Below are 22,978 nucleotides of genomic sequence, written 5' to 3'. Positions count from 1 at the left end.
TCTGATTCCATTGTATCAGGTTAGCAAAAATTTTAGATAGGGGGTGGAACTGAAAAAACGGCGGCGGTAATATTATGAGAAAAAAACACCAAAACATATTACCTCGAATAGTGAGTGAGAGGCAGCACTTACTGTTCGCACACATTTTATATTACCATCTCTTTCGTTTGCTTGCACGCTTTCAGAGCCACTATCGCTAGCCATCTCTTTCCACCCAAATGCAATGGCCAAACAATTGGCATAAGAAAATAAAAACAACATGACATGTTGGTCCGGTCGGTCGGTCGGTCGGTTGATTCACAATCGTCCATATACTGTGCGGGATGCTGCTGTTTAGTTTTGCTGTTTGCCTGATTGAAAATTTCGTTGACGTGCCTAAAAGATTTCACTTATTTCGTTCGTGTGTTGCGTGCGGTACCGGTGGTCGTCTCTTCAATGGAAGAATTCGTTCGGTCGCTTGCTTGTTTGAGCACTCGGTGTTCATCCATGTTCGGCGACTGGTGTTGCGGCTGTCTTCTCTAGCACAAGCGAGTGAAGTTCGCCGTTACTGACTTCAAAAGTTTTTTTTTTTTTTTTGGGTTCGGTATTGTCAAACACTACCAACAAGCAACGAACATCATCAGTAAGTATTTCGAAGAAGGTAATCATTAGGGGTACTCACTTCCTCGAATTATAATTTAGAGAAGACAATGAAATTAAAAAGAAATCGACCGGGCCGACTTTTTATACCATCTACCATAGGTATAGTATTCAAAATACGTATATAATTTCTGCTTTTATTTTTAAGGACTGTGTTATCAAAATATCAATTTTTAATTCAGTGTAATTTAAGGGAACCCCACTCATTCTCGATTTTAATTTTTCAAGATTTTCAATGGGCTGGTAAATCAATACCAATGATTGTTAAGGTTTGTAACTTTGCACATATATATTTGACGGTTTAAAAAAGAAGAAAAATAATTTACAAAAAATTGTTGTTATTGCTTTGTTGTTGTTTTTTTTTGTAATTAAAGAAAAGTCCTTATTTTTGATGGCGGGCACTGGATCATCGGAATCCGAAAATTCCAACTGTGTTAGAAAGAGTACATGTCTGGCTCTCGTATGAACTAGGATTATCGACTTCGCTCTAAAATTATCAAAATGGCGGACCTTTGAAAAAATATTTTTGAAAAATCGTCGAATTTTGACCAAAAACCAAGTTAAAAAATAAGGAAGATCTTCACCGATTGGCTTTATCCTAGTTCATACGATAGCTATATACTCACAGAGAAACGTGTACGAATTTGAAATCGATTGGGTTATTAGTCTTTGAGTTATCTTGCCCGCCATTCGCAAAAAAATGTTTGGAGAAAAACGCGTTTAGAGTTTGAGAAGCCCTTTAGCCGTCACTTGAAGCTGACACAATAAATCGGCTATATCTTCAAGAGTTCTTTAGATTTTCATTTGAAATTTTGTAGGGACATTCTTTAATTAGTGTAGATTCGAATTATATCAACAAGATTTTGGACCCCGGGAATGGGGGGGTCCCCTTAAAACAAATTGAAAATAAATTTGGGTAGAAAATCAAGCGAACTTTCAGACAAGAGCTGAAAAGTTATAAATGATCTGCAGATTTTTGTAAAATCTCTACCGAAGTGTTCGTATCCAGTTACAAAAAAGTGACAGAAATGATAAAAAGCGGGACAAAATTCAAACCATTTCATGTTCTCAAGAAAATGCCGTTAATTTCAACTGGCTGAACATTTGGAATGGGAAAGGGAAAAATGCTCTTAGAAAATTATATAATAGCGGCTTTAATAAGTAAAAACGGAATGTTTTTTTTTTCCAAAATATACCAAAAATAAGGACTTTAACTTCCGGAAAATAGTCTAAACCCTACACAACTTGCATTGAGATCTAAGTTCCAGCGCATTTATATTCCGATCCTGGGTAATATTATGCTATATTTGCACTCTCCTTGCCGATTAGATGCTTCTCTGCAGGAATCTTATCCGAATAATGATATCAGGAGTTAAAATTTACTCCATAAGCTTACAATTTTGTTATTTTACGAAAAAAAAGTCTTGGTTCATTTGACCGCTCAATATCAAGACATCCATTCGAATAAGTTGGTTAGATCGCCTGTGATGGAAAGCTGATAACTGGAACCTCAAGCAAAATCTCCCAGCCATCAGTGCTATATTTTCGCCCTCCTGTGTAGTAATGGTTATACTAAAGAATATACGAATATTTAGACCACATTATTTTTTCACATAAAAGTCTATGTCTATTTGACCCGCTAAATATTGTCCGATATTCATCAGAACAGTCAGTTCTTTGTCCAGATTCCCTTCCTGGTGTAAATTTTGGTGATGTTCGGGTCATAATTGTGGCCTCAAGAGTCACCAGAAAACCGACAAAAATAAAGTTTTCGATTAATTTCTCTAAAAATAAACGGATCATTACCCGAAACAAAAGGAGTCGCCTTTGGCCGGAACACATCCCACACGCAAAGATTGGTCCATAACTATGGTTTGTATCGTGACCGCAGGCCACACTGTTTAGCCCACGGTAGGAAACATGAGAAATGAATAAGCTGGCTTTAGGTCAAATAGAAGCTGTGTTTACCAGGCCGACACTACGAGTCATAATAGCATCGTTATGACCCAAAAACCTTGTATATACTGTTCATCAATTTAAAGAAATCTTTCGACAACATCAGACGAACTTTCATAGGGGAAACATTGTGCAAAAATGGAAGAATCCCAGAAAACAATAAGAGCTAGGTACGCAGTTATAGAGCTCTCCAGTTCTTTAAAACGGCAACCTAAACTAGCCGTTTCTGCTCTGCTTTCAGAGAAGAGGCATAAAATTAATAACTTGATGAGTTAGATTAAGCGGATGATATCTGTTTTTTCTCTCTAAGGTATTCAACATACAGGCAAACTAGAAAATCTGGAGAGAATTTCTTTAATTTTTGCTCTCGTCACATTGAACCGTTTCTGAAACGATATTGCCCAACTCTGGTCAATAGCTTTGCTATCTAGGAAGCACTATAACAGCAAATTATATTGGTTGAAAATCGGAGGTATACCCTAAACACCTGTCGACGAAAAATAACCCGAGAAAAACTAAGATGATGATGTTTTGTGGATACAATATGCGTTCAAGAGGAGTTACAGCTAAAAAAAGTAGATTTTGACATACCGAAGGACATGAACTTTAGAGGAATTTCATTGAATACTTCGAGGTGGAAGGTTTCAAATTAAAAATTTTGGTGTCTATTTATTTTAGGCAAAAACCGCGGTCATTCATTGAGCGATGATCCATATTTGTTAGATATTTCCTCCTTTATTTTACTTCGCCTTCCGGGTTTGAGTTAGGACTGATCTAACCAAAATCATTGTGAAAATCTGTGAGTACCCCTAATACATATAATGTTTTGCTTTTTGTTTACTTTTTCTGCTACACACACACATCCAGACACACATACATATTATTTTGGCGGGACACCGCACCATCTGGTTTTCATTTCTTCATTGAACACATCTATCGGCTGGCGATGTTCAGTTCGATTCGTTTGTCTTTCTGAAATTTCTGTTCGCCTGTTTTAAATAGAGCTCGATGACTGTTTGATATCGAGAGAGTCAACCGATACGACCGACCAACCAACAACCATTTTGAATGGTTGGCGTCGTCGGTTGGTCGGTCAGGCAGTCAGTGGTGCCTTGCTGTTGGGTTTGTTTAATTCTAATTGTTTGGTGCTGACTAGTTTGATATGAAAACTGGATGGTGTTGAAGAAGAACAAACTGAACACAAAACCAAGCGGAACGTTATTTTGAAAACATAGTTCGGAACCAATAATTTCTATTTTTAAATGAGTCTACAATAAAATATTTAAATAAAGAGCCTATAAATAGATTTAAAAAAATATGTAAATCTTTGTTTTTTTTTTTTACTTTTGGTTGAAATATTTAAAAAAATAGTAAAAAATCGATAATCAAGTCCAAAAATCGATATAAAATGGGGTGTGGGGAAATACATCTTGTCCAAATGCAATCACAATAGCCCAGTTGAGGATTCCAATCGATTAATAATTATATAAATCGATTGACCCTTGATTGTTTACAATAGCCATTGGAAAAATATTCTTTAAAAAATGTACGCCTCTTTTGGCCTAGAGAAAAATGATCTTAAAAAAAACACACCTCTTTTGGCCTAGGAAAAAGTATTCTTTAAAAACTCCACCCCTACTTTGGACCAGAACAAATTTTCTTTAAAAAACCACGCCTCTTTTGGTCCAAAAAAAATATTCTTTAAAAAATCCACGATTCTTTTGGCCCAGGAAAAAATAGTTTCTAAAAAATCCAAGCCTCTGTTAACCCAGAAAAAATATTCTTTAAAAACTCCACGCCTCTGTTAACCCAGAAAAAATATTCTTTAAAAACTCCACGCCTCTTTTGCCTCAGAAAAAAATATTCTTTAAAAACTCCACGCCTCTTTTGGCCCAGGAAAAATAGTTTCTAAGAAAATCCACGCCTCTGTTGACCCTGAAAATAAATTTCTTTAAAAATCCACGCCTCTGTTGACCATGAAAATAAATTTCTTTAAAAATCCAATCCTCTGTTTATCCTGAAAATAAATTTCTTTAAAAATCCGCTCCTCTGTTGACCCTGAAAATAAATTTCTTTAAAAATCCACGCCTCCGTTGACCCTGAAAATAAATTTCTTTAAAAATCCACTACTCTGTTGACCCTGAAAATAAATTTCTTTAAAAATCAACGCCTCTGTTGACCCTGAAAATAAATTTCTTTAAAAACCCACGCCTCGACCATGAACATAAATTTCTTTAAAAATCCACGCCTCGACCCTGAAAATAAATTTCTTTAAAATCCACGCCTCTGTTGACCCCGAAAATAATTTTCTTTAAAAATCCACATTTATTTTGACCCTAGACATAATTTTCCTCGCCTATATTGACCATGAACATAAATTCTATCTCTCTGCTAATTTTGCCACACATCTTCCGTTGCCATTAATGATGCCACGCAGAGTTCATTATTTAGTACCCAAACCGATTTCAATACTACTTTTTCGTACAACCCTGCATTTATTTTCATTCAAGTTTTTTGTACCGCACGTGTTTGATTGGATCGGTTGGTTTTGTCGCTGTGCATGCTGGAAATATTTGAAATAATTTGACATTTTAATAAACTACTCGATAAATTCCAATTTTCAAATATGTCGGACAAGTAAGTACTTTGTGAACTTTATTCCTTGGCTTAATATCTAACACTCTCCCTGTCTACTTCTCTAGATATGCAGTTCCGAATAAATTGCCTGGCAAAACCGTGTCGGTGTTGGCCCATCGCAAACGTCGTATTCTTCAGGATAAGGCCACATTGGAACAAAAGAAACGCCTAAAAACCGAACGCATTGCCAAAGCCAGGAAGCATCATAAATTCCGCCGCGCCGAATCGTTTGTTATGAATTATCTTAAAGCGGAACGTACAGCGAATCGTATCAAACACACTCTGCGGACCACCAATATTTGTGACACCAACGATTCGACACAGGTCAATCAGAAACTGTTGCTGGTTATGAGACACGCTGGCAAAAAGATTTTCGATGAGACAACAAATAAAATTATGAAAACATTGGGAATGACACATCGCCATCATACCGTTTTCCTGGAGAATAGCAAAGAAAATCAAATACTGTTGAAAGTCATCGAACCTTTTGTGGTGTATGGATATCCCAGTATTGCCACCATTCGTGAATTGGTATTCAAGAAGGGTTTTGCCATTGTCAATGGTAAAAAGACACCGATTCAATCGAATACTATGATTGAGGAACATCTGGGTGATAAGGGTATCATTTGTCTGGAAGATATCATTCATGAAATATTCACGGTGGGACCAAATTTCGATGCTGTTAAGGGATTCCTGTGTTCATTTTTGGTGAGTAAAAGAAAAAGAAACGGCGAAGAAGTATGAGAAAGTGTAAGGAAGAGTGGAGATTAGAACAAATTTTGAGGGTGTTCTTTAAATGAACAGCATGTTCTATAGACAGAAGACCTGTAGAAGATATTTATTTTCTATACCTTCTAAAGGTCTTTCTTAAGCCTTTTATATGTCATTGAAGAACTTCTATAGGTATTTTAAAGACATAATTCTATTTCAAAAAGCTAGAGTCTTTAGAAAATGTTTTTTCATATATAGAAATTATGTATGAGGGCTTCCATCTATTGAAAAATTATGGAAGTTAATCTATTTACAGAATACAAGAGATCTTCTATGCAAATGTACTTTTGTCCTTCTAGATGGAACAGTAGACTTAATATAGGTCTTCTATATAGATGGAATACCTTCTAAAGGTCTTTTATGGACAGAATACCTTCTATAAGTAGGATTCTTTCTATAGGTCCTAGATAGAAGATATGTAGCTCTGTTCAGTCAAAATTTCTTCCATGATGAAAATTGGAAGGCTTTCTATAAGCTGAGGCATACGACGAAAAATGTACGAAAAGTTGAGCGTGTAGCCTATAGTAATATATTTTGTAACAAGTCTTCTAAACAAATTTGGTCATTACTTAAAAGGGATGTTGTGGCGTGTGATTCTAATGAAACTATTGAATGTTCGTAATCAGTCTCGTGATAATGTACCGAATGTTCCACTTGATGTTGAGGAGGGATTTAGTTTTTGATATGTTCGTCGTGACGAGGTTTTAGAGTTTTTTGCACTAATAAAATCGAATCCAGTAGGTCATGATGGTTTCAAACTTAAATTTTTAAATATGATGTTTCCACATGTGTTTGCGATTATATTGTGCATATAGAAGTGTTTCAGGTATTCTATACATATATGGATTTATGTCTTTCTAGTTTGAATATGGATTTTTGGTCCCGAAGTTAGGTCATCTTTAAAGACAGGACAAATGCCAGACTTCTATTGAACTTCTCTAGGTTTTTTACATATGATTGATTTTCCATAAGTTATTTTTTGGATCTTCTATAGAAGAAAGGCCCTCCACGGGAATGGAACTTCTACAAGTTTTCCAACGGTACAAGAGATTTTATAGTTAGATGATCATCGATAGGTCTTACTCCTTTCAAGGAAACGTATATAGCTTTAAGGGGACCCCCCATTCTCGGGGTCAAAGTTTTTGTTGGTATAATTCGAATCTACACTGATTAAAGAATGTCTCTACAAAATTTCAAGTCAAAATCTCAAGAACACTTGAAGATATAGCCGATTTATTGTGTCAGCATCAAGTGACGGCTGAAGGGATTCTCAAACTTTAAACGCGTTTTTCTCTAAACATTTTTTTGCGAATGGCGGGCACGATAACTCAAAAACTAATAATCCAATCGGTTCCAAATTTTGCAACGTTTCTCTGGGAGTGTATAGCTCTCGTATGAACTAGGATAAAGCCAATCGGTGAAGATCTTCCTTATTTTTTAACTTGGTTTTTGGTAAAAAATCGGCGATTTTCCAAAAAAATATTTTGGTGGATGGGGTTCCCTTAAGATAAATCAATTCCATTTTCCGTATGAAATTTTTTGAAGCTTACTTAGAAGGCAGGCATTTAAGGGGTACAACCTCCTCTCTATAAGTTTTCCAAACATATTTTCATATATTCTCATTCTATAGGTAGATGATCTTCGTGAGGTCTGCCTCTTGTATTTTAAAACATATGTGTCTGAATAGGGGTCTCTAAAACAAAATTTCCATTTTTCGTAGAATATCATTTGGCTCTTCTATAGTAGAAAAACACCTCTATTGACCCTGAAAATAAATTTCTTGAAACATCCAGGCCTATATCGGCACTAAAAATAAATTTGTTGAAATATCTACGCCTATATTAACCATAAACAAACATTTCTTTAAAAATCCAAACCTCTGTTGACCCTTAAAATAAATTTGTTGAAACATTCATACCTAAATTGGACATAAAAATACATTTCTTTAAATCCAAGCGTATATGGGCCTATACAATATTTTTTTAAATCCATACTTCTGCTGACACTGAAAATAAATTTATTTAAAATTCAACGCGTATATAACCCTCAAAATACATTTCTTTAAAAATCCACGACTCTGCTGACCCTGAAAATAAATTTCTTGAAACATCGATGCCCGAATCTTTAAAAATTCACGCCTCTGTAAATTTGTTTAAAAATCCGCCTCCTATTATCGTTTTCCAAACGAAGTTTTCGTAATCCCATTTTAGGTCGAATTTTTGATTCAAATTGGATGAAATTTGGCACAGCTTATTTCTTTGGCCCAAGGACAAACCCTATTGAAATTGTAAAAAATCGCTTCAGATTTAGATATAGCTCCCATATATATTTTCGTCCGATTTTATGTAAATGGTGCACCAAAGTCCCTATATATCCTTCGATTTGCACGAAATTTGGTATAGCGTACTTAACATAGTATAGAATGAAATCGGTTCAGATTTCAATATAGCTTTCATATATATTTATATAAATATTTATATAAATGATTTACCAAAGTCCCTAAATATTTTTCGATTTGCACGAAATTTGGCATAGCGCACTGAATTAAGCCTAGAGTGATGCGTACAAAGTTTCGTGAAAATCGGTTCAGATTTTGTTATAGCTCCCATATATAGTTTCGTCCGATTTTATGTAAATGGTGGTCCAAAGTCCCTATATATCCTTGGATTTGCAAAAAAATTGGCATAGCGCACAGAATTAAACCTAGAATGATGTGTGTTAAGTTTCCTAAAAATCGGTTCACATTTATATATAGCTCCCATATATATTTTCGTCCGATTTAATAGAAATGATGTACCAAAGTCCCTATATATCTTTTGATCTGCACAAAATTTGACATAGCGTACTGAATTAAGTCAGAGTGATGTGTACAAAGTTTCGTGAAAATCGGTTCAGATTTCTTTATAGTTCCCATATATAGTTTCGACCGTTTTTATGTAAATGGTGCAACAAAGTGAATTAAGTGCAGAATGATGTGTGCTAAGTTTCGTGAAAATCGGTTCAGATTTAGATATAGCTCCCATATATTTTTTTGTCCGAATTAATAGAAATGGTGCACAAAGTCCGTATATATCTTCGAATTTACACTAAATTTGGCATAGGGTACTGAATTGAGTGTAGAGTGTGGAATGTCATGTTTTCAGAGAATTTATTATCTTCTCGGAAAAATGTTTTTTGCTTTGTCCTCCTAAACAATGTTAGATATTTTTAAGGTTTTACTGACATTTTCCTAACCAATTTGGATGCAAGTGGACATTTCTTTTTTCCGAGAATAACATTTTAGAATTTTTAGGGTAGCGACATAGGCTCCTTATAAGTATTCTCTGATCGAGTTCTGACCCCATTTTCATACCGAAGTTGACCGCATGTTTTATTTATTTTCACATAGCCCTCTTACAAGGTTTCTGATGGAGCTTAGAGGTTGCGGAAAATATAACACATTTTCCACCTTTTGACATAATCCCCAAATAAATTTAAGGGTCGCATACAATTTCAAATATTGAAGGTCTAAGTACTTTCTTAAGTAAATGACTCAGAGAATAGATGGCTTCTTTCTGAAAAATTTCAGAATGACTTGATTTTACAAAACAAACTGCGAATTTAGAAATTTTGAAATTAATTATTTTAATTTATATTAATTATTTTTTCCGTTTTTCTTATTATTTCAGTTATCAAGTCCTCGTGATGGTTGGAAAAATAAAGTATCCGTTTCATATAAACGTGGTGGTGAATATGGCGATCGTGGCACCGGTATCAATGATGTGATACAACGTTGTATATAAAAATATCAAGCTATATTTTTTATCTTATATCTTTGGATTTCATTTTATATAAATACAAAATTGTTAGCGTTTAAGTGTCTCCTCTAAAGAAAATAAATAAATATGTAATTTTAATTAAAAGGTGAAAAAACTAAAAAATTTAAATGAAATAATTTTAAACAAAAAATTGGTTGTCTTATTGGGTCAATGAGAAAATATTCTTTTAAAAATCTACGCCTTATTGGGTCAATGAGAAAATATTCTTTTAAAAATCTACGCCTTATTGGGTCAATGAGAAAATATTCTTTTAAAAATCTACGCCTTATTGGGTCAATGAGAAATTATTCTTTTAAAAATCTACTCCTTATTGGGTCAATGAGAAAATATTCTTTTAAAAATCTACGCCTTATTGGGTCAATGAGAAATTATTCTTTTAAAAATCTACGCCTTATTGGGTCAATGAGAAATTATTCTTTTGAAAATCTATTTGGGTCAATTATTCTTTTAAAAATCTACGCCTTATTGGGTCAATGAAAAAATATTTTTTTAAAAATGCATTTAAAAATATTCCAAGGTATATTAATTATATCTACCTTGAAATATTCCTAGTTGGTTCGTTATAACCTCAAATTTTTCATTCAAAAAATATTTTATATTTTTTAATAATTTCCTTCCGATTTTTGTTGGTTTACCTCCAATGGACCCACTCGATTTCTCTGCCGATCAGGACCGCCCCCTTATCGAATATCAATCGGTATCTTCAGAATGTTCCCACGACATTGTCGAACGACCCGAACGTTTACACGAATGGTTGAAGTCGCATGAAATTGAACAGCTGCATGAACGTTTCGTGACAAAACGAAAACTTAGCTATGCCGAGCTGCGTGAAGAGTTGGAATATCTCAACATAACTTTTAATGACCTCGAATATCAGCGGTTATTTTTGAAAATAAATCAAAATCGTGATTTCAAATGCGATTGGAATGAATTTGTATCGTATTTGATATTTGGTTTCCAGGACGATGATCCATCGGGTCAAAAGGAAGCGTTGACATTGCCCATATCATCCCAGCCCATGGTTAGGAAATCGGAACATAAATCTGCGGTATGTTGTATCAGTTTGATGAAGATTTGTTCGGATTTTTTGCTGAATGAGGCGGAGGAGGAGCGATTCGATGAAGAGGAGGCGCAGTTTGGTGCTGGAGATGATGATGATGAGGATTTCGATGAAGAAGCCGAAGAAATGAAACGTAAATTGGCAAGTTTGTCTGTGAATGATACCCCAGAAAATACCGGTGTTTGGATAACGGGTAGCAAGGAGGGTCAAATAAGATTTTGGTCGCCCAATTTGGAACCTTTGCGCAGTGGCATGTCGGAAAGTAGTAAGTTTGGGAATATTATAACCTCGAAAAATAACCTCTAATGCATTTCTGTGATCCCCAGTCCACTTGAAAATGTCCACCTGGATATTGGCCATCCAGGCTTTGTCGGATGTTAGCATTGTCTGTACCTCTTCCACAGAACGGGAATTGCGATTTCATGAAACAGTGGCCTCCACATTTACCTTGCGGATTGTAGTTCGCAGTATGCCCTATGCTGTTTGCTGTATGTCCTACAGCTTCTTTCCGAATGGCAGAACAAATTCTCGCCTAGTTTTGGGCGACTATGGTGGTAATGTTCGCATTTTGGAATTTAATCCACATTTGAGAGGACCATTCCAGTCGAAGCCTGGAGCGGCGTTGGTAGAAGTTTTCTGGTCGGATATAATTAAGGTAAAGGGAACCTTTGGAGGGTGAGGAGAAGAGGAAATACAATTTGTTCTTTGTTGTAGGGAAAACTTCCACAGTTCATTGTCCACGAATATCCGAATATCCATAGCGAACTTATACAACAGACCTTCTATTCGATGCGTTTGAATTCCCTATTTTCGGCTGCCGAATATCGGAATACGAAAAAATATCGGGGACGATGTCCAGGGCTGATAGTGGCCAATGGGGACGAGAAGACTATTTTTCGGATACCTTTGGTAAGGTGGAGATTTTTTTAAGAATATCTTTTTCAAGGAGTGGGTTTTTAAAAGAATATTTCTGATGGACTCGAGGATTAAAAAATATAATTTTTTTTCCATGATCACCAAGGCGTGGATTTTTTATTGAATATTTTTTCTATGATTCTCAAGGTGTGGGTGTTTTAAAAAATATTTTCCTTCCTAGGGTGTCACCACCTTCTTTGTGGATGAGAAGAACAACATTGTTGTAACCGGTGGCCCGGATACCTTTGTACGAATTTGGGATGTCTATATACCCGGTGAACCTTCGGGAATTTTGACGGGTCATAATGGTGGGATCGTTATGGTATTTGTCCAACCTGATGAAAAGAAGGTTTACAGGTGAGCTATCAGAATTCCAGACCCCATTTTTGGGAACATGATATTTTTATGTGGATTTCTAGTGTGGACTACCAAAAAATCATCAAAGTTTGGGATCTAACGGAACATGTCCTGCTGCAGACCTATGGTGATTTGGTACGCCTAATACCTGGGGAAACAGATTTGGCCTATTACTATCACCCCCATATGCGAGTTCTCCTGGTGGGCGGTCGCAAATTGGTCGCCTTGAAATGCAACCCTCGGGTGCGGGTGGATCTGACAGATGGCAATACTCATGCTGCTCCGGTCTCGGTGGTTTTATATAATCGGCTGTTTCGAAATGTTGTCACCTGCGGTTTGGATAGTTATATCATTGTTTGGGATCCATGGACCGGTCGTAGGAAAATTATTATGAAAAATTGTCATACCAAGCAAATGTACGGAGAGAATATTGATATCGAAATTACAGCAGCCTGCTTTGATCCACTGGAACAATTTTTGCTGACCGGAGCTCGAGATGGTTCGCTGAAAATATGGAATTATAATAATGCGGTGTGTATTCGGAATATGAGTATTCGAGCGGAACATGAAGTCACTGCAGTGATATGGGTTGTGGAGAGGTAAGGGAGAATTTGATAATAAAGAACTTTTACAACTTTTAAAGAAAGAATTATTTTTTAGAATCCTAGCCGTTGGCTGGGATATGCAGGTAACGGAATTCAATGATGCCGAGGGTCGTGAGTATGGTGATGCCAAAAAATGGCCCATGTTCCATACGGATGATATCACCTGTGCCGATGTAAAACTGGGTGAAGGTGTCATAACTGCCACCTATTCGGGTGAATTGATATTTTGGAAATTGGAAACGGGTCAACCATATCGACGTTACAATGTTGCCACACCGGATAAATTTATTGAACTGAAATATCATCGCCCGGAAGACGATGAAGCAGAGGATGAAGATTCGGAAGAGCTGAGACGTGCTAGTGAGCGTAGAAGACAATCATATCATGTCAGTATATCGCGTTATGTACGTAAATCCATATCGGATCGGATCAGAGAATTGGAAAAGAAACAAACGAAAAGGGAACGATTTAAGGGTCGCCGCCTTAAGGAGGCCGATGAAGGTGAGGCTATCAGCTTGGAGGAGCAGCATAGTGAGCGAAGTGAGTCGCTACCCATGTCGGTGCAGGCGGTGTTATTTTTACAAACCCGGCCCATGAATCGGGAACATGGTGAGGAATGAGGAACTATTTCGAAGGGTAATAAATGATGTCTGCTCATTGATTTCTTTTAGGTAGTGTATTTGTCTCTCTGGAAACGGGTGTAATACAAATCTATTCTCATCATCATCATGGCGGCTATTTGGATCAATTTAATGCCATTCATAAGACGGGAGATTGTGTCCTGGCCATGGCTACAGATCGCAAGAATCGTTATTTGTTTAACGGAACTGCATTTGGTTATATCAAGATATGGTATATTGAGAATTTTGGGTGAGTTTGCGGATTCTATTAATGAGTAAAGTCGTGGCATGTATAATTCCTACACCATGGAGATTTAGGATTATGTCCTAGGAGCCTTGCTTCGAAACGGATTTTTTTTGGTATTCTTGCCGCCCTTGGTAGGTGTCCACGTTGACGTAACCGGCGTATACAAAGCAGTTTGGCGAATTTCAAGCGACCTTCTCCGTGGTCTCTTCGCGGCTAGTTGCTACTCATCCGAAGACCGCATCCTCTTCACTGTCACTGGTTATGTTTGAGGTTCCCGTTTCATCGCGAACAATTCCTGCTTCGCGTTCCCCATTTGGGGTGGTATGACGACATGTTTACTACTTTGAAGCTGGGATAGGTTCAAAGGGAGTCATGATCGTCAAAAGAATTTATTTTCGTTGTGGAATTTTTAATAGAGAGAAAAACGATATGTTAGGACTGTTGGCAGAGGGTTTTCTATTATAGGTACTCGGACGATGTTTATTGCACGTTGGTTGGAGTCACATTAATCCCGACGAGGGTGGATAGATCGTAGGTTGGAGTCAGTACGAAGGATAGTGACGGCAACCGGTTGGCAGCTCGTTCGCTCACCACTCTACAGTCATCTCTGGAAAACTCTCGAATGTCCTGATTGATAAGAAGTCCTTGACATAATTTTCCCAGTCGTGCTCGGGCATCTCCAGAGTTGCCTCCTCCGCTGGAGGGTTACTTTACACGTTACGGATACGAATTCTTCTTCTCCAATAGTTTAATGAGAACTTAAATTTAAGATCCCTCTTGATCTGAAGGAATTTCTTGTCGATAATCGTGTTCCTATTCCGCTCGATGAACCGGTTGGCAAAGTTAATTGCTCTCCGGTAATTCTTATGGTCGGAGACTTCCTTAGCAGTGACACCTATAGTGGTTGCCTTTCTTGATGAGCCATTCATTTCTTCAAGGAGGAGGAGGAAAACTCAGCCTCGTAACCATCAATTTCCAACGATCCATGAAGTTAGCGCTTTCATCTTCGCTGAGATTCACTTTTTTCAAAGCACAATTTTTTCAACGAAATATGTCATCGAAGGACCATCCTCCCATAACCATGAAAACTATTTTTAATAACTTAACCCTTTAACCCTTGTTAACCCTTTATGTAGCGTACCCAAGAAACTGAAACGTTATTACCCCGCCGACGACTGAGTTACAAAACAATTTATCTGTATTAGTTGTTGTTGTTATTGTAAGCTTTTGGTGGGTGGAATATCCTGTCACGAAATATGAAGATAAATGATAACACGAACTAATATGAAATTCCGCAAAAAGTAGAACTTATTAAAATTATGTTTGCATGACATTTATGACTGTTTTTGGAGGGGGTGGACAAACTTTGACAAAATTGACAAACAATTCCATAAGAAAAATGAATTACTTGAAGAAATTATACACAGGACAACAGAGAAATGAGATTGGAAACACTTTACAAGATAAATACAAGCTTGTAAGACTCTATAAAACTATTCATTAAATCAACCACGGCTGGAAGACCTCTATAAAATCATTCATAAAGTAATCCACGCCTGGAAGAGCTCTATAGAACAATTCTCCTAATAATAGACACCTGGAAGACCTCTATAAAATTATTCATAAAGTAATCCACGCCTGGAAGAGCTCTATAGAACAATTCTCCTAATAATAGACACCTGGAAGACCTCTATAAAATTATTCATAAAGTAATCCACGCCTGGAAGAGCTCTATAGAACAATTCTCCTAATAATAGACACCTGGAAGACCTCTATAAAATTATTCATTAAGTAATCCACGCCTGGAAGAGCTCTATAGAACAATTCTCCTAATAATAGACACCTGGAAGACCTTTATAAAATTATTCTTTATATAATCCACGCCTGGAAGAGCTCTATAGAATAATTCTTCTAATAATAGACACCTATATAAAATTCTTCTCTAAAAAATCCACACCACGAGCTCTATAAAATTCTACTTTAAATAATCCATGCCTTGAAGACTCCTATAAAATTATTCTTAGAATAATCGACGCCTTGGAGACCCCTATAAAATTATTCTTAGAATAATCTACGCCTTGAGGAGCTCTATAAATTTTTTCCTTAAATAATCCACGCCTTGAGGAGCTCTATAAAATTCTTCTTTAAATAATCCACGCCTTGAAGACCTCTATAAGATTCTTCTTTAAATAATCCACGCCTTGAGGAGCTCTATAAAATTATTCTGTAAATAATTCACCCTTTTAAAAAATCGTCTCTTCGCTGCCTTACACAAAAATTGTTTCCTTGTAGCCTAGTGTAGTTCTGCTTATTGCCTTCAGGAGCAATCAAATTTTGTTCGGGGGTACCAAATCGTTTACATGTCTACCAGCCCGGAACATGACTTGTCATATTTAATGACATCTTTATGAATTGTCATTGTGGGCCGCCACCACCCTGCCTTCACACATACACTATCATACCTGTTGACTTATGATTTCCTCCTCCACACTCCTTCCTCCCTCCAGGATACCCGAAAAGGATAAAGTGAAAGTTAACATGCCATTGTTGCGGTTACAATTTATATTTTTGCGAAATGACAGATTTCTAACGAGATCCAAGCGAGCAGTACGCCATCAGACGGAGCCGTTGCTGGTTAGCTCCTACAAGGGGCATCTAAGGGCCATCAATTCAATTGCCTATATAAATCAAACGAAAATATTAATAACGTAAATATGATTTTTATTTAATTAAACAAATTATTGAAATAATAATTACGAAGTTATTTTATTTTAGGGGCAGTCACGATTGCTCCTGCCGTCTGTGGTCACTGGGTGGCCGTTATTTGGGTACTTTAGGGTCCCCATTGCCTTGGATGAAATTATCGCCCTTCGAATCAGTTGAAGAGAAATATGAAAAGTTTCGCATGCCACCCGATATACAAAAGGTGGCCAGTTCGACAACCATGAAGGTAGGGGGATATCTGAATCAAAAGAAAAAATAAATCAACTTTCTCTCTCTTTAGGTCATTACCGGTCAACAATTGGACAACTTTCCCATGGCATATCCCAAGGAAAAATCAAATCAAGCAGCTTCCTCCAAAGACCCTAATGGTGATGGTGGTGTGGAGGATGATCAAGATAATATATCTCGTTTATATGGCCAATCGTTGCGTGCTCCCATCTTGGGTAAACATTTCCAGCTGCCAGGACGCAGTGCAGTGGAGCAACGTATCGATTTGGATATAACCGCTTCGTATATTCCTGTTTTTACCCATCTCAAAATTCATGAAGCCAATGAATTGGTTAGACCCTCAACACCTCCAGCTATACGACGAGTGGCTACGGAAAATTATATGGATTTTTATGAACCAAAGATGCCGAGGGAAGGGGATTCAACACAGCGAGATAGTTTAAAGGAGTCGGGATTATTGAAGCCCCGTAGGAGGTCGGTGGTCAAGCCTTCTGTGGCCTTTGGGCCAAATGAAGAAAGGGGAGTTGAATGAATTATTTTTTGTTATTGTTTTTGTAAATACATATATTTTGTTGTTGTTATGAAGTGCGGATTTTGTAGCAAAAAAAAAACATTTATTGGGTCCTGGCGTGGATTACTTACAGATAATTTTTATAGCGACCTTCTAGGCATAGGTTATTTAAGGGGACCCCCCCATTCTCGGGGTCAAAATTTTTTTTGACTTAATTCGAATCTACACTAATTCAAGAATGTCCCTACAAAATTTCAAGTGAAAATCTCAAGAACTCTTGAAGATATAGCCGATTTATTCTGTCAGCATCAAGTGACGGCTAAAGGGCTTCTCAAACTTTAAACGCGTTTTTCTCTAAACGAATGGCGGGCACGATAACTCAAAAACTAATAACCCAATCGATTCCAAATTTTTACACGTTTATCTGTGAGCGTATAGCTATCGTATGAACTAGGATAAAGCCAATCGGTGAAGAACTTCCTTATTTTTTATCTTGGTTTTTGATAAAAAATCGGCGATTTTCCTAAAATATGTTTTTAAAGGTCCGGTACATACCTTAACAAGCATTGGTATTGATTTACCAGCCCTTTGAAAATGTTGAAAAATTAAAATAGAGAATGGGTGGGGTTCCCTTAAAGGATAATTTTATAGAGTTTAAGAAAAAAATTATAGAGGTCTTCAAGGCGTGGATTATTTAAAGAAGAATTTTATAGAGCTCTTCTAGGCGTGGATTATTTAAAGAATAATTTTATAGCGACCTTCTAGGCGTGGATTATTTAAAGAATAATTATATAGTGGCCTTCTAGGCGTGGATTATTTAAAGAATAATTTTATATCGGCCTTCTAGGCGTGGATTATTGAAAGAATAATTTTATAGCGGCATCCAGGCGTGGATTATTTAAAGAATAATTTTATAGCGGCCTTCTAGGCGTGGATTATTTAAAGAATAATTTTATAGCGACCTTCTAGGCGTGGATTATTTAAAGAATAATTTTATAGCGACCTTCTAGGCGTGGATTATTTAAAGAATAATTTTATAGTGGCCTTCTAGGCGTGGATTACTTAAAGAATAATTTTATAGCGGCCTTATAGGCGTGGATTATTTAAAGAATATTTTTAATGCGGCCTTCTAGGCGTGGATTATTTAAAGAATATTTTTAATGCGGCCTTCTTGGCGTGGATTATTTAAAGAATAATTTTTTAGCGGCCTTTTAGGCGTGGATTATTTAAAGAATAATTTTATAGCGGCCTTCTAGGCGTGGATTATTGAAAGAATAATTTTATAGCGGCCTTCTAGGCGTGGATTATTTAAAGAATAATTTTATAGCGGCCTTCTAGGCGTGGATTATTTAAAGAATAATTTTATAGCGGCCTTCTAGGCGTGGATTATTTAAAGAATAATTATTAAAAGAAGAATTTTATATCGGATTATTTAAAGAATAATTATTAAAAGAAGAATTTTATAGTGACCTTCTAGGCGTGGATTATTTAAAGAATAATTATTAAAAGAAGAATTTTATAGTGACCTTCTAGGCGTGGATTATTTAAAGAATTATTTTATAGAGGTCTTCTAGGCGTGGATTATTTAAAGAATTATTTTATAGAGGTCTTCCAGGCGTGGATTATTTAAAGAAGTATTTTATAGAGATCTCCCAGGCGTGGATTATTTAAATAATCATTTTATAGAGATCTTCCAGGCGTGGATTATTTAAAGAATCATTTTATAGAGATCTTCAAGGCGTGGTTTATTTAAAGAATCATTTTATAGAGATCTTCAAGTCGTGGATTATTTAAGCATTTTTTTTTTTTCAAATAGTACAAAATATTTATTAAAAAAAATATATATATATATATATATATATTATTTACTTCTTACAATAACAAATGCCATAACTTATTTACAACCTATTGCACAGTTCATATAGTCGAACAATAAAAGTGCGGCGGTATGCGGCAGTAGGCGGGTCCAGTTATTTAAATGAAACATATACGATGGCAATGCCACATTGGTCAGTTCACAGCGATGGGCTTCAATGATTTTCTCTGCCACATATTTGGGATCCAACATGGCCAGCACTGAGGGAAATCTAGAATTGAGACTTTCACAGAGGCCCGTGTCCACGGCATAGGGATAAATGGCGGTGAATTTTATCTGAAAAGGAACCAGAATAAGAACAAATAGAAATTATTTTGGTAGGACTAATAGGGGTTTCTTCTTACCAAATTTTTATATGGTCCCAAATGCATTTCATTATGCAAAGCTTCCATCATACCTCGTACAGCAAATTTCGAGGCACAATATGGCACCAAATTGGGCATACCGACGACACCGCACATCGAGGAGATGGCAATAATGTGACCGCGATTTTGTTGCTTCATCTGGGGTAAAAATGCTTCCAATGTCCAGAAATGGGCAAATACATTGATGTCGAAGGTACGCCGTATCTCTTCAGGGGTTTGTTTTTCCAATGGTTTTGTTGGCATAATACCGGCATTATTTATCAGCACCGATACCGGACCGATATCACGTTTTATTTTGTCGGCTAAATTTAAAACGGCTTCACGATCAGTTACATCACAGCTGGAGGGAGAGGGAAGAGACAAAAATAATATTATATAGGTTGTGGATTATTTAGAGAATAATTTAATAGAGTTCTTCTAAGCGTGATTTATTTAAAGAATAATTGTCTAAAGGGCTTCTAGGCGTGGTTCATTCGAAGAATAATTTTATAGAGGTCTTCTAGGCGTGGATTATTTAATGAAGAATTTTTTAGAGCTTTTCCGGTCGTGGATTATTTAAGGAAGAATTTTCTAAAGGCCTTCTAGGCGTGGATTATTTTTGAAGTAGACATTTCTAAAGGCATGCTAGGCGTGGATTATTTAAAGGAGACATTTCTAAAGGCATGCTAGGCGTGGATTATTTAAAGGAGAATTTTCTAAAGGCATGCGTGGATTATTTAAAGCAGAATTTTATAGAGGTCTTCTAGGCGTGGATTATTTAAAGCAGAATTTTATAGAGGTCTTCTAGGCGTGGATTATTTAAAGCAGAATTTTATAGAGGTCTTCTAGGCGTGGATTATTTAAAGCAGAATTTTATAGAGGTCTTCTAGGCGTGGATTATTTAAAGCAGAATTTTATAGAGGTCTTCTAGGCGTGGATTATTTAAAGCAGAATTTTATAGAGGTCTTCTAGGCGTGGATTATTTAAAGCAGAATTTTATAGAGGTCTTCTAGGCGTGGATTATTTAAAGCAGAATTTTATAGAGGTCTTCTAGGCGTGGATTATTTAAAGCAGAATTTTATAATGCGGCCAACTGCCATGCAATTTGGCAGCAGCGAACATTGAATAACTTTTATTGTCGAGTGCAACAAATAAAAGTGACAATGACTCTGAATTGCTGCAATGGCGGGAATGGAGGTTGGGAAGTAGATTAAAAAAAAATTAAAGAAGAATTTTTAAAGGCTTTGAGGCGGGGATTATTTAAAGAAGATTTTTTTAGGGCCCTCAGGAGCGTATATTTTAAAAAAATAATATTATAGAGCTCTTCCAGGCGTGAATTATTTATAGAAGTATTTTATAGAGCTCTTCCAGGTGTGGATTATTTAATGAATAATTTTATGGAGGCCTCCTAGGGTTGGATTATTTAAAAAATAGTTTTCTAGAGGCCTCCTAGGCCTCTTCTAGGCGTGGATTATTTAAAGAAGAATTTTTTAGAGGTCTTCTAGTCGTGGAGTATTTCAAGAATAATTTTTAGAAGTCTTCTAAGAGCAGATCATTTAAGGAAAATATGTTTATAGGACTTCCAGGCTTGGATTATTTATAGAGTTCTTCTAGGCGTAGATTATTTATAGACGTCTTCTAGGCGTAGATTATTTATAGAGGTCTTCTAGGCGTATATTATTTATAGAGGTCTTCTAGGCGTAGATTATTTATAGAGGTCTTCTAGGCGTAGATTATTTATAGAGGTCTTCTAGGCGTAGATTATTTATAGAGGTCTCCTAGGCGTAGATTATTTATAGACGTCTTCTAGGCGTAGATTATTTATAGAGGTCTTCTAGGCGTAGATTATTTATAGAGGTCTTATAGGTGTAGATTATTTATAGAGGTCTTCTAGGCGTAGATTATTTATAGAGGTGTTCTAGGCGTAGATTATTTATAGAGGTCTTATAAGCGTAGATTATTTATAGAGGTCTTCTAGGCGTAGATTATTTATAGAGGTCTTCTAGGCGTAGATTATTTATAGAGGTCTTCTAGGTGTAGATTATTTAAAGAAAATATTTTTAGAGGTCTTCTAGGCGTAGATTATTTATAGAGGTCTTCTAGGTGTAGATTATTTAAAGAAAATATTTTTAGAGGTCTTCTAGGCGTAGATTATTTATAGAGGTCTTCTAGGTGTAGATTATTTAAAGAAAATATTTTTAGAGGTCTTCTAGGCGTAGATTATTTATAGAGGTCTTCTAGGTGTAGATTATTTAAAGAAAATATTTTTAGAGGTCTTCCAGGCGTGGATTATTTAAAGAATATATTTTTAGAGGCCTTCAAGTCGTGGATTATTTAAAAAATAATTTTCTAAAAGCCTCGAGGCTTGGATAATTTAAAAAATAATTTCCTAAAAGCCTCGAGGCTTAGATGATTTAAAGCATAATTTTCTAAAAACCTTCGGGGCTTCATTTAAAGAATATTTTTTTCGAACTCACATGTAACTGTGGACCACTCCCCTATTGAGGGCTTTGGCCTTCTTCATTGTCTCCTCATTGTTTTTCTCATTGATATCAACACATATGACCGTACTGTGTTGGCTAACATATTGCATTGTCAGTTCACGACCTATACCATGTCCTGAGCCGGTAATCTGAAAGAAAAGATAATTTTCAATCCAATCGACTTGGGAGGTTACATTAGAAAGCTTCGGAACTTACCAATACAATTTCACCACTAATATCCTTCGGCTCTCGACCAACTATTTTCTCCACCCCAGCCTTAAATATTTCCAATGTCATCTGAACGATCAGTACAATAAAATCGAAAACATCTTGAATAATATCAAAGATACGTTTTAATAGCGGATTTGTTCTGAAAAATATAAAAAAATGTGTTTATTAATAACCTGATTTCATTGAAATTACAGTCACTTAGTAGAAATTATTGGGGTCAGCCCCAATAATAGTGTCATTTTTTTCAATATCTAACCTCTAAATCAGTTATTTAAATGCAAGTTGTCGGATTAATTGAAGTGATAATTCAAGGTGTAAATTTTTATGCAAATTAATAATGTTCGACTTACCCTCCTGGCTTAATAACTTGATCGGCCATAATTTAAATAATTGTGTTTTTTTGGTAAAAAAAATTGAACACCACTGGCTAGTTGTTTTTCTTATCAGTTTTTTTGCCTCTGGACTTGTAAAGCTTCCTTTCCTTCCAAACGCGAACAAAACAAACACTTCCGCTCGACGAATACTGGTGAACTGAAATACTGCCACAACCAATAGTGCCACTGCCACACTCTTTCTATCTATCGTCTGCAATAAAAAAATAAAGAAAGAAAAAGAAAATAACCAAAAGGAAAAATAAAAATTAAAACAAAACAAAGCGATTTTTATCTTCAACAAATAGCCAAAGGGGAGGGTAATGATGACGATGAGGAAAAAAGCGAAAACCGCGTTGCACGTTGCAAGCAAAACTAGTTCTACTTGCACTTTCGTTTGCCACACAAATTGCAATTGCTGTTAGATGTGGTTGTTGCTACTGTCTTTTTTTGTTTAGTGGTAATGGCATAATCCGCCAACCATGTTATGCGGTAATGCGGCCAACTGCCATGCAATTTGGCATCAGCGAACATTGAATAACTTTTATTGTCGAGTGCAACAAATAAAAGTGACAATGACTCTGA

At 36.1% G+C, this 22,978-nt stretch overlaps 3 protein-coding genes across 3 annotated transcripts; 2 read left to right on the top strand and 1 right to left on the bottom strand.

Moving 5' to 3' along the window:
- The first annotated feature begins 5,221 nt into the window (after nucleotides 1-5,221).
- LOC133336163 (uncharacterized) lies at nucleotides 5,222-9,794 on the top strand. Its single transcript, XM_061544459.1, has 3 exons — nucleotides 5,222-5,232; nucleotides 5,280-5,940; nucleotides 9,672-9,794. The coding sequence occupies exons 1-3, from the start codon at nucleotides 5,222-5,224 to the stop codon at nucleotides 9,783-9,785; spliced, it is 786 nt and encodes a 261-aa protein (XP_061400443.1). The 3' UTR covers nucleotides 9,786-9,794.
- Nucleotides 9,795-10,461: 667 nt separating this feature from the next.
- Nucleotides 10,462-17,109, top strand: LOC133336162 (WD repeat-containing protein on Y chromosome-like). Its single transcript, XM_061544458.1, has 12 exons — nucleotides 10,462-10,897; nucleotides 10,970-11,146; nucleotides 11,208-11,536; nucleotides 11,596-11,790; nucleotides 11,978-12,153; nucleotides 12,216-12,752; nucleotides 12,814-13,162; nucleotides 13,247-13,367; nucleotides 13,430-13,628; nucleotides 16,133-16,333; nucleotides 16,401-16,575; nucleotides 16,630-17,109. The coding sequence occupies exons 1-12, from the start codon at nucleotides 10,462-10,464 to the stop codon at nucleotides 17,107-17,109; spliced, it is 3,375 nt and encodes a 1,124-aa protein (XP_061400442.1).
- Nucleotides 17,110-18,982: 1,873 nt separating this feature from the next.
- Nucleotides 18,983-22,401, bottom strand: LOC133336161 (epidermal retinol dehydrogenase 2). The gene is made up of 5 exons (XM_061544457.1): nucleotides 22,373-22,401; nucleotides 22,008-22,161; nucleotides 21,786-21,940; nucleotides 19,309-19,669; nucleotides 18,983-19,240 (listed from the first exon to the last, which is right to left on the bottom strand). The coding sequence occupies exons 1-5, from the start codon at nucleotides 22,399-22,401 to the stop codon at nucleotides 18,983-18,985; spliced, it is 957 nt and encodes a 318-aa protein (XP_061400441.1).
- Between the last annotated feature and the right edge of the window lie 577 nt (nucleotides 22,402-22,978).

The sequence above is a fragment of the Musca vetustissima genome, unplaced genomic scaffold (assembly GCF_032173495.1).
Source record: "Musca vetustissima isolate MV318-11 ecotype Yass unplaced genomic scaffold, APGP_CSIRO_Mvet_v1 utg22547, whole genome shotgun sequence".
Lineage (NCBI taxonomy): Eukaryota > Metazoa > Arthropoda > Insecta > Diptera > Muscidae > Musca > Musca vetustissima.
This window is presented reverse-complemented; position numbering and strand designations above follow the sequence as displayed.

Excerpts from the sequence above, each read along its gene's own strand:
- LOC133336163 (XM_061544459.1), top strand. Across the intron at positions 5,941-9,671 it reads GATTCCTGTGTTCATTTTTG|TTATCAAGTCCTCGTGATGG; the intron begins GTGAGTAAAAGA and ends TTATTATTTCAG.
- LOC133336161 (XM_061544457.1), bottom strand. The coding sequence starts at position 22,401 with ATGGCCGATCAAGTTATTAAGCCAGGAGG. Across the intron at positions 22,162-22,372 it reads CAAGTTATTAAGCCAGGAGG|AACAAATCCGCTATTAAAAC; the intron begins GTAAGTCGAACA and ends TATATTTTTCAG. Across the intron at positions 19,241-19,308 it reads TGGGACCATATAAAAATTTG|ATAAAATTCACCGCCATTTA; the intron begins GTAAGAAGAAAC and ends GTTCCTTTTCAG.
- LOC133336162 (XM_061544458.1), top strand. The coding sequence starts at position 10,462 with ATGGACCCACTCGATTTCTCTGCCGATCAGGACCGCCCCCTTATCGAA. Across the intron at positions 12,154-12,215 it reads GATGAAAAGAAGGTTTACAG|TGTGGACTACCAAAAAATCA; the intron begins GTGAGCTATCAG and ends GTGGATTTCTAG. Across the intron at positions 13,629-16,132 it reads TGGTATATTGAGAATTTTGG|GATACCCGAAAAGGATAAAG; the intron begins GTGAGTTTGCGG and ends TCCTCCCTCCAG.